Here is a 17,237-nt window from a genome sequence, read left to right on the forward strand (position 1 = left end):
TGGGAGCTGGTTCAGAAATTAGGCAGCGGGGCACAAAATCAAAGGAAGAAACCCACCTCAGTAGTGAAACAAACATACAGAGTAACTTTCACATCCATGCATGCTGCTCCTATTATGTATATACACATATAATATGCGTATATACATAATGCATATATAATAGTGATAAATAAAATTATACGTATATATAATAGGAACATCCATGGACGTGAAAGTTCTTTATGTTTATAATATATACATTTTAATATATCTAAATATATATTCATATTTATTCTCTATATATTATTTATTTAATATTTACTCATTAATGCTTAAGATATAGCATATATTTAATATATTGATACATTTAACTTAATGTAGTAATAAAATATTATAGTTATTATATCTGTTACACTTAATACATTTAACATACTTGAATGAGTATGTATACATTTATATTGGGATCAGCATTCATGAATTTGAGTGACTTCATAATTCAAATTAGCATTAAGCTACATAAAATATTTACCTCACCACATTCTGGTAGGGTCAGTATATAGGTGGTAGGATACTAGATAAGCGCATTTAAAAATTATTAATAGCCTCTGGATGAAGGAAGGAAGTACTACTTAGCAAGAGCTATTTGCACTGTTATATTTAGAAAATGGTCTAAGGTAGTGGGATTTAAACTGAAAGAGAAAGATTTTTACACTTTAAATAAAATTAGATATAATACATATTTTTTGTACAAAATATAATACAGAGTTAAACAAAAATGAGGCAAAATCACCTTTGGTTACATCAACAGAAGTAATCACTGTTAATTATGGAGTATATTCTCCAAAATATCTAAATTTTGAGGCTTCCAATGCACTGTAACAATTTATATTCTTATTCCTCCTACCCAGCCAAACTCTGGGTATTGTATATATTTTTAAAACTCGGTCAAACCAAATGCCAAACCTCCTTGTTTAATTTGCATTGTATTGATTCTCAATGAATTTATAGGCCATTTCTTTCTGTGTATGTGTGCATGCTTGTGTGTGTGTGTATATACACACATATATTATTTTCTGTTCATATCTTTATGAATTTCTATTAATTATATAGTAACAATATTCATCCTTTTTTCATACACATTGCAAAGATTTTACTAAATTTTATTCTGTACCTAAGTTATTTAACATTTTTGTGTGGTTTAACCTGTCAATTTTTCTTTTTCGGTCAGATCTTTGCAGTCTGAGTCAGCAAGGCCTCCCACATACCACTATTCCATAAAACTTCTATTTTCCTGTAGTATTTTAAGATTTTAGTTCTTACACTTACACATTTAATCACCCGGAATTTCCAGGGGCACACGACGTGCGACAAGGCTCTAACTTAGGTTTCGTAAGTGGGTAGCTAATTGTGTCAAACAACTCATTTCCGCATAGCTGCTATTTCTCCACTGATTTGCGCTATGATTGTTTAAAAATCATATATTAATTCCAACATCCTTGGGCTGGTTTCCAGAATTCTCAGCGGTTGTACTGATCCGCTGTGGCAGCTGCAGGCTGGCTGAGACAGTCACCTTCCCTACCTGACACGATCGCCCTGTTAGGACTCCGTTCCAGCATCGTCTGCCGCCTCCCCGAGGCCACCCCCACCCGCGCTCGGGGTAAGGCGAGAAAGACTGCTAGAGCCATGATGTTCACACATATGCTTCTTCAGAGCCCTGTGGGTTCACATCTGCTGGCCCACGACTCCCCAGGCACCCACGCGGGGCTCCAGCTCCTGAAGCTCAGTGGGGAGGCCTTAGCAGAACATTTCAGGGAATCCTCCCGTGTCATCCCAGGCTGGCTTTCCCTCCGCCAGCAGGAGCCCAGGCATCACTGGTTCAAACCTCCTAAACTCCTTCTACTCAAAGCATGGTCTCCGGTCCGGCGGCAGCAGCTGGTGGCCTGTCAGCCACCAGCCTCCAGACCCACCAGACCACATTCTGCATTCTGACAAGATCTCCAGAGAACAGGATGCCTTGTCTTCTGCGATACCTGCTCCAGACAAGAGTGCAAATACACTCTGGCCTTCCTGACACCTACAGGGCACCATTCTCTGGCTTCTGGTGCAGACACAGATTTGCCCCTTCTATTCCATCGGTCCTTTCTGTAGAATCAGAAAAGCTAAGCTTACACTCCTCCATGTGATCCCAATATAAAGGACCTTGAACAAAGTCTTCTGTCAGCTTCTATCTCACGGTGTTCCAGCTTACGAGGCTTTCCTTCTGTAACTGAGCAAATGGTTCCTAGCACCTGGTTCTGTGTTAACAGATCATTCAAAGAACTAATCCAGGTCTCAAGTCACCGGGATCAATGCCAAAGTACTTACTGCTGAAAGGGAATAAAATGCTGCTTTTCTTCATCATCCACCTTCCCATGGATGATATCAGTAATATCCATCACTAGGAAGAAGATAAAACTTAATTAAAGAACTTAATTGCTTCGGGCTTCAGTAAGTTACTACGGAAAACTACGGTATCTGCAAACACAGGACACGAGAGAAGACAGATACCCCGCGGGGACACGAGGTCTTTGCCAGCGATGACTCCCAGTGCCCAGCCTGCAGAACAATTCATCGGGAGCTCGGGCACGGGTTTGGATTTTTCTCAGATCAATCCGGCAGACTACCCGCTCTTTAAATTTCTCACGACCAAGTGCTAAATTCTTGAGAAATCGGAAACCAGATTGGTTTTGTTTTGTTTTAGCAAGCCTGCATTCAAAGACACAGAGCACACGTATTTTTTGTCAGGAGTGTCAACAGAATGGAGACCTGAGAGAGAAACTCAAGACTCGAAGGGGTCAACTGTCCCTTGGACTTGACACGGTTGCAGCCAGCTTCCACATACATGGAGGGAAGCCAGGGCTCCAGCAACATGGGACACAAGATCACATAGCGATTTGCTGCTTTGTGCACAAGAAGAGCAACGAATACAGCACGGTCCTGTGCCTACTGTGTCTATTATTTTACTTATACCGATACTATTATTTGCCCTACTTTAAGAGATGAGGAAACACGGGCGCCTGGGTGGCTCGTCGTTAAGCATCTGCCTTTGGCTCAGGTCATGGTTCCAGGATCCTGGGATTGAGCCCCACATCGGGCTCCCTGCTCCACGGGGAGTCTGCTTCTCCCTCTGACCCCCTTTCACACGCTCTCTCTCACTCAAATAAATAAAATCTTTTATAAAAAGAGAGAGAGAGATGAGGACACTGAGCACAGGAAAGGTTGGTAACTTGCCCCAGATCAGAAGTTTTACGTGGTGAAGCCAGGGTATGAACCCAACAGCGATTATGGGGCCAAATCACTTAAGCCAACCATGCCCTGCTGCCCAGAGAACTAGTAAGTGGGCCATCCTACAGCTGTTCAGACCAGGGAGGGCCCACAGCCAAGAGGCGAGCCCTGGGTTAATGAATTACAATCTAGCCATAAAACACACACTCACCATCCACTCCCCAGATAACCTGTTTGGAGATTAGAAGAAGTACAGAGATAGGAGACATTTCTTGTAGGAAAAACTGAAGGATAAGGAAGGAAATGCCTTCTCAAAGCGACCCAAACCACAGTGGGTAAGGCTTGGGAAATAATAATGTTGGTGAAAGGGTGCCGCAAAAGCTTGCTGTCAGCCCTTAAAAGGCCCCTGCAAACACTGTTCCAAAAAAAAATACTGAAAAATCCGTATCTGGCGCACCCCCTCTTCCAAGGGGCAGTTCATTTGTCGATGCCGTCATGTAGTTACTCTAGATCTCTGCTAATCGATGCTTGGCATCAAAGCTCAGAGGAAATTACTGTTCTCTCTGTACACACACACACCCACCCATCCACCACCCGGAAACAGAAAAGCAAGCAAAAGCTTCATATTTAAATCTCTTTGGCCCATTTTGAATGGCACTGACCTTTAAGTATGCCCTAAATTCTTAGTTCAGTGAACTGTCATATAGACGGCTAAATTGTGCTAGGGTTCCTTCCCTTTTCTGAGATTTCATTTTATTTGTCTATCAGAAGTAATGCTGTGCCCTCTTCAGAGACTGGCAGACCTTGAGCAGCAAGTGGGAGTGCAAGGTTGGTCAAGGAATGACAATATACATAGTCTCATGCAGAGGAAGCCTCGTTACCCACACAACCCACAAGGTCAGTCTTGCTGACATTTTCTGGCCATTTGTTCCAAGAGAATTATGGCATTTCATTGATAGCTTTCAAAACTCCTTAGTGACTAGAACGTCAATGTATGACCAGGAATGTATTTCCTTAATTTAAGAAACTACAGAAGAGGGCGCCTGGGTGGCTCAGTCGTTAAGCGTCTGCCTTCGCTCAGGTCATGATCCCAGCGTCCTGGGATTGAGCCCCGCTTTGGGCTCCCTGCTCCGTGGGAAGCCTGCTCCTCCCTCTCCCACTCCCCCTGCTTGTGTTCCCTCTCTTGCTGTCTCTCTCTTTGTCAAATAAATAAATAAAATCTTTAAAAAAAAAAAAAAGAAACTATAGAAGAAAATGCGGGGCCTCTCAGGAGGCTGTGGGGCTTGATTTAAGCCAGGGACCCTCTTTGAAAGAGGTTACAAACCCAGTGCTGCCTTTGAAGAGTCAATCTCCCAGACAGGCAAACCACTTTCCAGGGAGAATTTTATTGGACTGAAATCAATACGTAGCCTGCAGGCAGGGAGAATGCCAATAGTCACAACAGAGGCTTTACTACAGTCCTACTGTGCACAAGGCGCTGTGCGGGGCACCGAGGGAGAAACAAAGGAGGCAGGGTCTAGGTGAGGACACAGAACCCCCGAGAAAACATACCTGGGAGCCCCAAGCAAACGCTGTGTGTCCGATACTCACATTGACAACCACATTCATCTTACACCGTCTCTGGGTTTCCCTCCCTCGTATCTTTGTGTGCGTGTGGTGGGGGTAAAATCTGCTTTTTTAACCATTCTTTTTTTTTTTTAAAGATTTTATTTATTTATTTGAGACAGAATGAGAGAGAGAGAGAGCGCACATGAGAAGGGGGAGGGTCAGAGGGAGAAGCAGACTCCCTGCCGAGCAGGGAGCCGGATGCGGGACTCGATCCAGGGACTCCAGGATCATGACCTGAGCCCAAGGCAGTCGCTTAACCAACTGAGCCACCCAGGCGCCCTTTTTTAACCATTCTTTAAATGTACACTTTAGCAGCATTAAGTACATTCACAATGTTGAGCAGCCATCAGCACTCTCCCTCCCCAGAACTCTTCCATCTTCCCAAACTGAAACTCTGTTCCCCTTAAACACTAGCTCCCCCCATTTTCCCCTCTCCCAGCCCCTGGCAAGCCCCACTCTGCCTTCTGCCTCGCATAATGAATCTGACCCCTCTGGGTACCTCATATAAGTGGGGTCACGCAGTGTTTATCTTTTTGTGACTAGCTTATTTCACTTTATACAACATCCTCAAGGTTCATCCACACTGTGGAATTTCCTTCCTTTCTCAGGCTGATTGATACTCCACTGTATGGATAGACCACATTTTCTTTATCCATTTCTCCATCCATGGACACTTGGGTTGCTTCCACCTTTTGCCTAGTGTAAATAAGGCTGCTCTAGACCAGGTGTACAAGGATCTTGAAACCTTCTGCTTCCGGTTCTTTTGGGTGGACACCCGAAGTGGGATTCCTGGGTCGTAAGTTCGATGTTTAACTGCTGGAGGCCCTGCCATGCTATCCTTTACAGTGACTATACCATTTACATTCGTCCCTGGGTCTTTCTGTACCTGCTACTCCAAACGGTCTTCGGAGCCCACACGTGTGCTTTTTGCCCTCCTTCAGCTCCATGTGGCCCACCCGGACAATCTGGCACACGAGGCTGATGCGGGGCCGGATGAGGTCTGTGCTACTGAGGTCCTAAAGGGACAGAGAGCACGCAAAAAGGAGATGATGCTGCATCACCCTGTCACCTTTGTTTCTCTTTTTACTCGACAACAGAACACCGTTCCGAGCATATTTCCTAATGCTGAAATAGCAGAATGACTCTCTCCCTCCCCCATACCCAGCCAAGAACTAACCACGGCATCAGAGAAAAATGACTGTATTCCTATAAAGGAAGGAATTTGTTTGATTTCCCAGTTCCTACTTCAAATTGAGAAATCGGATCATTTTCAATCTAAAGTCTCTAATTTATCAATTTAAGCAGGGTATTTAAAAATCAGGACACCTGTCACTGTTGCTTTATATTCTGCCAGGACATGGCTGAGCACCTGATGCATTTCAGTGTCAAATGAAATCAAAGCTCGCATGACGCTGACATTTATTGGGGATCTACACATGCTGGTGATATTTCATTTCATCTTCCAAATAATCCTGTGAGGCAACTCTAATAGAGCTGGTTTCTGTAATTATTCATCTGTTTTATGAGAGGTATTCATTGAGAGTTTCTGGGTGTCTGTTGATTAATAAAAGATGTGTAGATGCAATGTCTCTGTTTTTTTGTGGTTTGTATTCTACACTTGTTTCTATTCTTAAGGATGGGTGATTAAACCCATGAAGGAGCTCACATATCTCATTCTTTTTAAAATCAGAAATAATTTAATTGCATCTCAAATTCCTTTCATGAAATAGCTAAGTCTTCCTTACTGAATCAAGAATTACTTTCTAAATAGTCATTCCAAATCCATCCTCCATAATTTAGTTCACTCAGGTCTCCAAGGTAGGAATACATAGCAATGATAGATAGCATCAACCCTGAATTTCTGTTCTAGGTTTTGTGAGACTTCTGTTAATAACAGACAGACTCCGGGTGACTAGTTACATAAATTGTGGCACACTGATACTGTTTACTAAAGTACAATCATTTGTAAAAGAAGTTTCTGTAGAATGTTGAGTGATCAAGGAAGTGGTCACCACATTTTATTTAATTGAAAAGGCTAGACATGAAATTTACATCCCAAGAAGATCCTGATCGGTAGGAGGGTGGGGGAAAGGGGATAAAAATGCAGATTTTCTAAAATGCTATTGGCGAGAAGATGGACCAAAAATTCAGTAATTCCTTTTCTAATGTGCTTTTTTCAAGGTACACATTGACTGATAAATGCCTTTTGGTTTTAGGGAAAAATCCACATGTCCATGAACTGAGGAAGGGAGGTTTCAGGAAGAGTTCAAGTTCTTTCTCTTTGTTTACCAGGTGGTAAAGATATAGGTGGGTCAGCGCATGAGCAGTAATCACACCCCGCTTGTCCCAGAAACGGGACGTTAACAGAAGGAATGAATAATACTAAGAAGAAATGAAAGAACGAATGAAAGACTGAAAAGCCTGTACTGGGTCCACTGCTCTGCATCACGTTTTTAGGTGCTTTCCCTTAGATTCTATTTTCCTTGCCATATGAGTGGTAAGAAATAAGGAGATAAAATATGTGCGTGGGCTTAAGGGAAGAGGGCAGAGAAGGAAGAGAGTGTCTCCTATGGGTCTGATGGAGAGCAGGCAGCAGTGCTCTAGGGCATTTCAAGCACCCATGTCATAAAAAAGTGAGAGAACCCCAAGAAAATTCTAGCCCAAGAGAAAGAGAGTCATCATGCCCCAAGCTATAACCCAATAAATTCCCTTGCTCTTGACCCATATAGAGCAGCACTCCTCCTTCCTTGGAAAAGAGGAGGAGTTCAGGGTAAAGTCCATTAAAATATGAGCAAACAAAAAAGTTGAGATCCCCGTCTTTGCCTAAGCTATAACCTTGGTCTAGAATGCTCTTCTCTTTATCAGCATTGCTCACTCTCTTGTCAACTTCAAGTTCTTGCTCAAATGGCCTCTTCTCACGAAGGTCTGTCCTGACCCACCTATTTAAAACAGCACCCCTTCCCCAGCCCAGAAACCCCCACCCCCCCCAACCAAAGTACTTACAACTTCTAACATTCTATACAACGTACTCATTTATTTGATCATTGTTTCTTACTGTCTCCCCGTTTTGGATAAAAGCTCCTTGACCAGGGATGTTTTTTCTGATGTGTTCACTGCTGTATCTCAAGTACCTAGGATAATGGTTGGCATCTAATAGGTGCTCGATAAATATCTGCTGAATAAACGAGTGATTATTCCTGCTAGGAGGATTATGATGATTTTTCTTTTCAGCTTTCCATTTCTGAGGTTTTTCCATATATTTACCATGTGCATCTGCTAATATCATAAGCACAGAAAATGATTCAACATAAGGTAGGACTTACAGTAAAAACCGCTTGAAGGTTATTAAGCTTCTCGATTTCCTTGGGCATCCCATTACTGCCCCAACGAATTAGGTAATTCTCACTGGTGAAGGAAAAAAGAGAAATTATCCTTAATGAAGAGCTAACTGGCAATGGAGCTGCCCTCGGCACAGACTTCATAGGGTACAAGGCCCCGAAAAGCTCTGTTGAATTTATCAGGTGAGTGCGAATGTCACACCCAAGGGGCGGCTCCCTGGTTTCCCGGCTTTGGAGAAGCGAGTATGCCTCACGCAGCCCAGCTCCATGAGGCACACCCAGGGTGGACCCCAGACGAGCACGACTCGGGATGGGCACACACACAGCGGATTCTACCAGATTCCGCCTGGCATCTTTCTTCTACCTCCAATTCTTTGTATAAAAGTTTCAGCTTTGCTGAATCAGGAATATAATTTTAAAATAATCATTGCAAATCCATCCCCTGGAATCTACTCCACCACACTCAGATAAAATTGCTATTATAGAAATAAACAATTTGTCAGTAACTACTTTTAACCCTCTGCTCAAAAATCAATCTGTTTTCTTAGCTGCTCAGCTAAGCAGTAGCGTGACTGTGGGTCAACGAAGCCTATTACCATTCTCTATAGTTTAAAAAAAAATTTTTTTTTGACAGACTTTATTTTTTAGAGCAGTTTTAGGTTGACAACAAAGCTGAGTGGAAGGGACAGAGAGTTTCCATATATATCGGGCCTCCTGGCCCCCCACACAGCCTCACCCACTATCAGCATCCCCCAGCACAATGGTACATTTGTTACAAGTGAAGAACCTACACTGTTACCTCATTACCCCCCAGAGTCCATAGTTTACCTTAGGGTTCACTCTCGGTGCTTGCATTCTACTGATCTGGACAAATGTAGGATGACACACATCCACCATTACGGAATCATACAGAGTAGTTTCACTGCCCTAAAATCCTCTGTGCTCTGCTGATGCATTCTTCCCTCACCCTGCCCCCAAGGGTCTTTTGAACCCTTTGTCCCTGTCTCCATGTTCTGATGAGTTTTATGTGATTCTAAGACCCAGAGAGTATCACAAACTTTCACTGCACTGTTCCCGCAAAGAAAGGCTCAGTAGTCAAAGGATTTTATTTTCTACCGCTTAGAGATCCTACCCTCTTTTCTATCTCCCGCTCTCAAACCAAGCAAAGGGCTCCTCAGGTGGGTGGCAAGTGAAGGCTGGGCATTTCTGCAGGGTCAACAGCAGATGGCCTGGGACTCCACTACCTGATGAAGGTGGACTGGTCCGGGTCATAGAGGGCCATGAACAACTCGGCGTCTTCCCCAATGTTGCAGACAAAGTTCTTGAAGTTCACATAGAGGCCGTAGGTGTGGACGGCACTGAAGACAGACTGGCCCCGCAAGTCCAGGTTCTGAAGAACTGACTGAACGCAGAGGAAAAGACAGAAAAGCCTCTTGGTTTCAGCAAATGGGGAATAATGGCAAAGTCACAGGCCAGCAAATGGGGGACAAATATAATTGCCACTTGAGGGGAGAAGCACCGACTGGGAACAAAGTGTGTGTACGTGGCCAGATGATCAAGTGAGCAAAATACAATCACTATGATCTGGATGATCAAGACTGTCCTGCTCATGGGGTGCCTGGGTGGCTCAGTTGGTTAAGCATCCGACTCCGGATTTCAGCTCAGGTCATGATCTCGGGGTTGTGAGATCGAGCCCCATGTCAGGCTCCCCACTCAGTCTGCTCAAGATTTTCTCTCTCTCTCCCCCTCCCGCCCCCGTGCACATGCTCTCTCTCTCCTCTCTCATTCTCTCAAATAAGTAAATAAATCCTAAAAAAAAAAAAAAAAATTGTCTTGTTCAGGGCCTTGAGCCCAGCAAATTCAGTTAAGTGCTGTCTAAAGATGACAACTCATGGCTTAGTAGCTTCAAGAATTTCTTATCTCTCACAACGGCTCCTGAATGAACCTCAGAGGCACAAAAACCATGATCCATTATCCCTTTTTCAAGAACAGTTCTCACTGCAAACAAGAGATTCTACTGGAAAGGCTTCACTCTCAAGTGTGGCTAGCCATTGGATCCAGAAACACAATTAAATATTATCACAACTGTACTAAAGAAACAAACTACAAACTAAATAAACAGAAGCCTTTACTCATTAGAACAAAAAGATTGGAAGGCTATATACCAAAATATCAATACAGCTGGGTCTGTGGATCATACTATGGGGGATCTTTCTTGTTCTCTTTCTCTGTACTTTTCTAATTTTTATTTAATGTCTAATTGTTACTTTCAAAACCTTTCAAATGCTTTATTTTTAAATACTATTTTATTTAATTTGGAAACTGTATTATATATATCAAATACAGAAGGTCACACAGTACAAAGGCTCCCTCCCACCCAGTTCTCCTTCCTAGAGGCAAGGATTAATTATCAATTTCTTGCCTATCTTTTCTGAGTTAGCCTACGCATATGCAAACACAGAGGTATGTACATCCCTTTTTGAAACACAAAGACTGGTGTTTTGCACACACTATTCTGAATCTTGTTCTTTTTCTATTAACGCATATCTTTGCAATCTTTCCATAGCAGAAGGTATACCGCTGCCTCATTTTTTTGGTTATGTTTTGCTTTTCAGTGAGGCAATGAATGATTTTCTAAACATTTCTACTTCTTGTTGTCAGAGACTCCCTTTCTCTCATTAAAAACAAAAGCAAAAATGGAATCTCAGGGACTCAAATCTGCATATTGGAGGAAGTGTACCTTCTCTTCTTGGATCTTTTCCTCAATCCTTTTTGAGGCCATTTCATGGGCCTTGAAAAGGGCAATGGTGCTGGTTTCATCTGGGTCCAAAATGTTCCCGTTGTCATCTCTCACGACCAGATCTAACCCAAGCATTCTAGAAAGAAAGGAGTGATCAGCGAGTTCTCCTCATTAAGAACATACCCTTTCCTGATGAGTCCCCAGGAAAGAACCCAGAGGATTCATGGTTAGAAAGTTGGGTGCTGGACCAGTCAAGTTAAGAACAGTTCCTTCACTTCTTTCTTTTTCATTTCTGCCTCCTTTCCACATAACTTATGGTAAATAAGTTATGAAAACTTATGGCAATGTTAACCAAACTCATATGATATGCAAAGTAATTTATTCCACAGAACCTCCACAGGAAAGGCAAGACTGGCACCCCTTCTGACCAGATTCCTCTGACCAGTGCCTCTTCCCCTGACCTTCTATTGTTTGGCATAAGAACAATGATAGACCAAACATCCAGGGGCTCTGCCTGCTTTCCTTGAAAGTTCCATATTGAGGACAGCCCTTAATTCAAGACTGTCTTCAAGGCGATCAGTAAAGTGGGTCCTAGCTGGTGGAATCTCATAACCTATCTCACAGCATGGGCTCTGCTGTCACTTAGATCAGGATTTGACTCTTGGCTTGAATACATGCTAGCAAGAGGACTCCAGGTAATTTACTTAATTTTGCAAAGCCCTGACTTCCTCATCTGTAAATATTCCCTACCCTTCAGGGTTGCTGCAAGAATTTAATGAGATAACATGTAAAGCACATAACGCAGTATCTAGTATATAGCACACTCTCCGTACGTGGCAGGTCTTATTGCAGCAACCGGCATGAGAACACGCCTGGCTGTGTTAAGCTGTAGCTCCAAGTGTTACCCAGGAGAAGAGCCATATGGTCTAGGCAAGGCACAATCCCTACCCAGGCTCTTATGCCCAATGTGCACAAAGAAGTAGAAAAAAAGATGTGCTTCGTTCCAGGACGTTGGGGACTGTGGCGGAAACAGGATACTGCTATCTGAATGCCCAGCGTACATTCCAGGAACCAGCAACTTGGGAGCAGGGGTGTCCAAATGGCAAGAAAGCGGAGGGATGATAGTGAAATGTGCCAAGTCTTTGGGAAAAAAGCAAAAATGTCCAATTACCCTCCCCTCCCTGTTTTATAGCATCTCCATCAAGGAGATTACATCTGGCAGGTTCCTTTCCACGGCAGCCAGACCCACAGGCCACCCAGACGCAGGAGCTATGGGTCTTGCTGACGGCTCAGAGACGGAGCACTGACACACTGACGAAGGAGTTTCATTTCTTGAGCTGCTTCTAAAGGCTGGCGTGGGACAGCAGCTGTGTCTGTTTGTGGGACATTAACATCCTATGCTGAAGATCAGAGTCCTCTAGGCCCATGTCATACTGTGACAAGACTCAAAAATATAGGGGTAGCACAGACGCAAGGAGGGACCTGACTCAGCCCACCACAGCTGTTTGTGAAGAAATGCCCCAGCACGTGACTAGCAATAAACCCCCTGTGGTTATAGTCCTATGAATGGACAAGTGACAAGGGAGGGAACAGTTCATTCTTAACCCTAGGAAGGTAGCATTAAACATGGAATCATAAGTTTGGGGTTCAAATTTTGACTTCCCCACTTATGATCTCTGTAACTTGGAAATAAATCACTTAAGCTCACTTGGTCTGTTTCTTCAACCACGAAATGGGTTATAATCAAGTAATACATGTGAAGGGTACATAGGAGATTTCGAATAATGGTTGAATCTGAATCTTGTATGCTATATTCACTCCAGCTATTTCTGAATACAGTTGTCAGAGTCTGTAAAATTTAAGTGAGTGGGATAATGAGCTGTATTTTTACAGGTGTCAGAAGTATATTCAAGAGTCCTGAGGCAAAGGCGGGAGGGGAAAAAAATCACATATGCACAACTTGAAGATATTTAGAAAACCAAAGGAAATGTCAAACGGATCATCAACAAAACTGAGGAACCAACCCAGTCTTTTAAAAAAGGAGCTGGTCAGGAGGGATGCATCCCAGGCCACCATTAACTGATGAATTGTCTGATTTCTCACTTTCCAAAGGGCAGTGATGTCTAGAACCTATGTATCTGCCTGAGCTAATCAGAAGATTAACAAAGTGATTAACTCTTTAGCGGTTACTGGAGATGTAATCAACAGGCTAAAAATATGTTTTACTCTTCTTGTAAATGTGGCTTCCATACACTATACACCATGGTCCCAGTTAGGGAACATGGAGAGAAAGAGAATGAGTCTGATGCTGATTTAAAATCCACTGTTGGAATAAAAACCGAGATCGATGCAGGCCTCAGAAAATGTGCCTTCCAATGAGCTGTCCCTTCCAGTCTTGTCTGGCAACCAAGTCCCATCTTCCCTGATCATCTGTCATCTCCTTGACACAGTGATCCTGCACAAGGTCTGGCTTATGCAAGGGACTGCCAAATTTTTCCAACAAAGTTAAATGTTTCCCAGTGCAAAAAGAGAGCAGTAAGTATCATTCTTTGACAACTGTCAGATCAAAAGCTGACGGCGAGCCACGTCCTTAGCATGAATGTGCCCATCTCTTTCCAAGTTCTCGCTGAAATCATCCCTGGTTTACCTGTTCCCATGATCAATTTTGGCTGTGACCTTTTTCTTGAGCTCTGCCAGTTCGTCCTTGGGGAGGGTTCCAGACAGGATCTGGGACCGCCACTCAATCAGGCTGTACGTCATCTGCTGCAGCTGGTGGAAGAGTATGGTCTTGTTGTCCTAGGATGGGAAAATGAGGTGGAGGAAAGAACAGAAAATAAAGGTGTGATGGAGGAAGGCGGCATCTTTTAACTTCAAAGGGATTTTTTTTAAATAGGGATGGCTTTGCTCTAGGCCACTCCATTCCGTCTTCTATTCCAACTTTAGAATCAGAGAAGCCATTGTAGGATGGATGGTTGTACCTGATTCATCAGTATATAAAAATGTCCATGTTCAACCCATGTCCCTACTCTGTTTTAAACCCTCCAGGGATTTCCTCTGTCCTCTAAACACAGGAAATCACAATTTAAACCCCTTCCTATCTTGGGTCCTGCCCATATTCCCAGCTACATTTTACACCAATCTCTACACTCCTTCCATGCAAAAGCTATGTCCATTTCTCCTGAGTGCTCCAGACCTTCTCAATATTGTACTTCCTCTCCTTAGAACCACTTCTCTCCTCTTTTCCCAAACTTACCCCATTTCACACCTCCTCACATACTACAACCTCCGCTAATTGCTAATTCTTACTTCTTTGGTCTCAATTTAGAAGTCTTTTGCTTGAAACCCTAACTGTGGGCTGCTATCCCTCCCACTGCTCCTGGAATTTACTCCCATCCCGGCGCTCAGAACCCAGACCATCCTCGCCCGTCTGACTCTCTTCCTAGACGTAAGGTCCTACAGGACAGGACGAGGAGCTTGCTCATTTTTGTATCCCTAGGAGCTGGTACGGAGTTAGATGTTCTATAAAACGTACTGCATGTGTGAATTAAGGGTGAAGAAAGAATTATAATTTCAGAGATAAAGGATAATAGAAAATAAAATGGAGAATATTGTTTTAAGGTCCTCATAAAACTGTTAGACCATCCCGGAAGTCGTCAGACCTACAATAATTAAACTATTATTCTGGGCTTCACTGAGAACTTCTATACCTGAACTATATCAAATTAACTTACGACCAACTAATTATACGGACTTCTATCATTTTAAGAGTCAAATATCTGATGTCCAAGCCATTATATGACCTCAGTTTTATCTAAATGATTAATGTACAGATATATATTATATCTATATATAAATATAAACAATGATCTATTATAATAGATCATATCACTAACATATACAACATTGTTTACATAAATAACATATATCTAATCATTTTATACACACAAGATAATTTTAAATTATGAAAAGTGCCAGAAGGAAAATAAATGGGGGCAATATGATCGGGTGTACATGGGGGAAGGAAAACACTTGAGATAAAGTCGTCAAGAAAAACCGGTTTGTGTATCACTTTTGAAACATGCTTTTTTAAAAATAAAAACTTACACAATTCCACTCACCCCTTAAATACTATGAGATCACTTCTTTTTTATTTACAGTTGAAAAGTCATGATATATTTATATAACTATATACTTTAAAATTATAGGAAATATTATCTGCTGTAAAAATAATGCAAGCCCCCCCCCCCCACACACACATACACACCCAAAGAAATTGTGGATGGCTGTAGAGCATGTTCTTTTGTGATCTTCTTCTACAACAATCCCTGGGGCAGATTCCTGCGCAAGTTATCAAGCACAATCAAGATACTGAAAATACCCAAGATACTCTTGAACAAAGAGTAAACGTGGAGCCAAGATCCCTCAGCCCAGAAGTGGGGACAGGGGGAGAGGGCAAAGATTAGCCGAGTGTGATAAAAGCTCTAAAAGAAGGTCAATATTCTGTGAGAACACAAAGGAGAGAGTCGAAGAACTCCCTTGTATTCTCCATTAACACTATTGATCTGAAAAATACAGACCGCCGAAACCTGCTTAAAATTTTGTAACTACCTACATTTTATGTGCTTAGCATTTTCTGAATTGCCTCTTTCTTATCAGCCAGTCTTTCAAAAAGCATAAAAACGGGACTTCAAAAAGTTCCATTTTTTGTTGTTGTTAATAAGCAAGTAAAAAACCCTGTTTGTTTGGTTTTTTTTTTTTTCCATGTAATTCTGTACAAAATGTTGCCATTCCATTTTCTTTCGACCTGAAAAAGGAAGTGAGAAATTAAGCCCATAAAATTTTGCCTTTCAAAGCTGCTAGGCAGAAAGGGGATCTTTTTTTCTTTCTTGCAACCAATTTGTCTACTCTTTTTTTTTTTTTTAAACACAATCTTTTTTTTTTTTTTTTAGATTTTATTTATTTATTTGCGAGAGAGAATAAGAGACAGAGAGCATGAGAGGGAGGAGGGTCAGAGGGAGAAGCAGACTCCCTGCCGAGCAGGGAGCCCAATGCAGGACTCGATCCCGGGACTCCAGGATCATGACCTGAGCCGAAGGCAGTCGCTTAACCAACTGAGCCACCCAGGCGCCCCCAATTTGTCTACTCTTACTTAGATTTTTTTTTAAGTGTTTTCTAATTTTAATGAAGATATTAGTCTTTATATTATAGTAAAAGAAAGCAGGGAGCTCAGACTCCTCTGAGAGACCAGGGCTTTATTTGTGGCACACGTTCACAAGTTCTTGGTCTCAATTATATTAGACACTATCCAAGGGAATTTAATTATTGCCTGTTCATATCAGCCTTGTTTGCCAAGATCCCCCCCAAAAGAAGGATGAAGACAGCCATTCTTCTCTGATTCACTGTGCCAAGTGAATTCTGAATAGGCAAGCTGGAATACACCAAAGGAAGCAATTTCGCCAATTACTTTAAGGAAATGGATTTCACTGCCACATTTCTAAAAGTGTTCTAAGTAGGATGTTCTGTGCAATAGCGGGATCCAGATACTTCACGGGTTTCCGGGGAAGCACATGAGGACAGGTGAGGAGAAAATCAAGCACCCCCACCCACGAGACCCTGAGCCAAGGCCCTGAGTCTCCATCTGTCACGCCCCCCTTCCTGTCTTCTTTTCTGGATCCTACACTGCCCAAGCCTGCCTGTGGCAGAATACCTTCTCTGTTACCATTAATCCCAACCTTTTTTGCACTAGCAGGCACTGTCACATAGTTTAAGAGGGCAGGGAATTTATTTAACGATCTCTTTGATCATCTCTGCCAAAGTCAGCACAATCCTGGGACATAGGCGCGACTCAAAAACAAATTTTGACAGTTCAAATGTAAAATGCTACTCTGGTCTCAATTTCAGTTAGAGCCACAGGAACAAGAGAAATCTAAATATTCTCCCACCAGAGAGTAAAGGCATCCCTGCACTTGCTTAGAATTTCTCCTTCTTTTCCACTTGGAGATCTCAAAGTTCTCACTTTTTACATTTCCATTCTGAATGGTGTGCGCACTCTCTCTCTCTAAGAATTTCTAGAGATAAAAACAAAGTCACAAGAAAAAAACCGAACAGCTTTACCTTCAGCAATGGCAAAGAGGGATACAGAAGCCCTCCAATGAGTATTGCAGAAATTCTAGAGACCATTGGGACATGGCACCACCTCCCTGGGTGTCAGAAACCTGGATTCTATTCCTCACTTTCCCAAAGAATGCAGAAGACAGTCAAAAGACTTTTTTCTGGTCCTCCCCATCTCCTCTGTTCACCAATCTTTC

General features: G+C 42.5%; 1 protein-coding gene across 6 annotated transcripts in view; it reads right to left on the reverse strand.

The window, feature by feature from the left end:
• DOCK5 (dedicator of cytokinesis 5) overlaps positions 1–17,237 on the reverse strand; it is a 216,986-nt gene that overhangs the window by 113,491 nt on the left and 86,258 nt on the right. For all 6 annotated transcript variants that reach the window (XR_010409659.1, XM_064585368.1, XM_064585369.1 and 3 more), the window contains exons 6-11: positions 13,577–13,725; positions 10,930–11,065; positions 9,434–9,591; positions 8,175–8,256; positions 5,738–5,867; positions 2,344–2,416 (exon numbers count right to left, since the gene is read on the reverse strand). Coding sequence is in view for 5 of the 6 variants with exons in the window: in XM_064585368.1 (XP_064441438.1) it covers positions 2,344–2,416; positions 5,738–5,867; positions 8,175–8,256; positions 9,434–9,591; positions 10,930–11,065; positions 13,577–13,725 (728 nt within the window). In the remaining variant the exon portion in view is untranslated. The remainder of the gene's footprint in view (positions 1–2,343; positions 2,417–5,737; positions 5,868–8,174; positions 8,257–9,433; positions 9,592–10,929; positions 11,066–13,576; positions 13,726–17,237) is intronic.

Source organism: Mirounga angustirostris, unplaced genomic scaffold (assembly GCF_029215605.1).
Source record: "Mirounga angustirostris isolate CCGP_5_RB_7025 unplaced genomic scaffold, mMirAng1.0.hap1 SCAF_2, whole genome shotgun sequence".
Lineage (NCBI taxonomy): Eukaryota > Metazoa > Chordata > Mammalia > Carnivora > Phocidae > Mirounga > Mirounga angustirostris.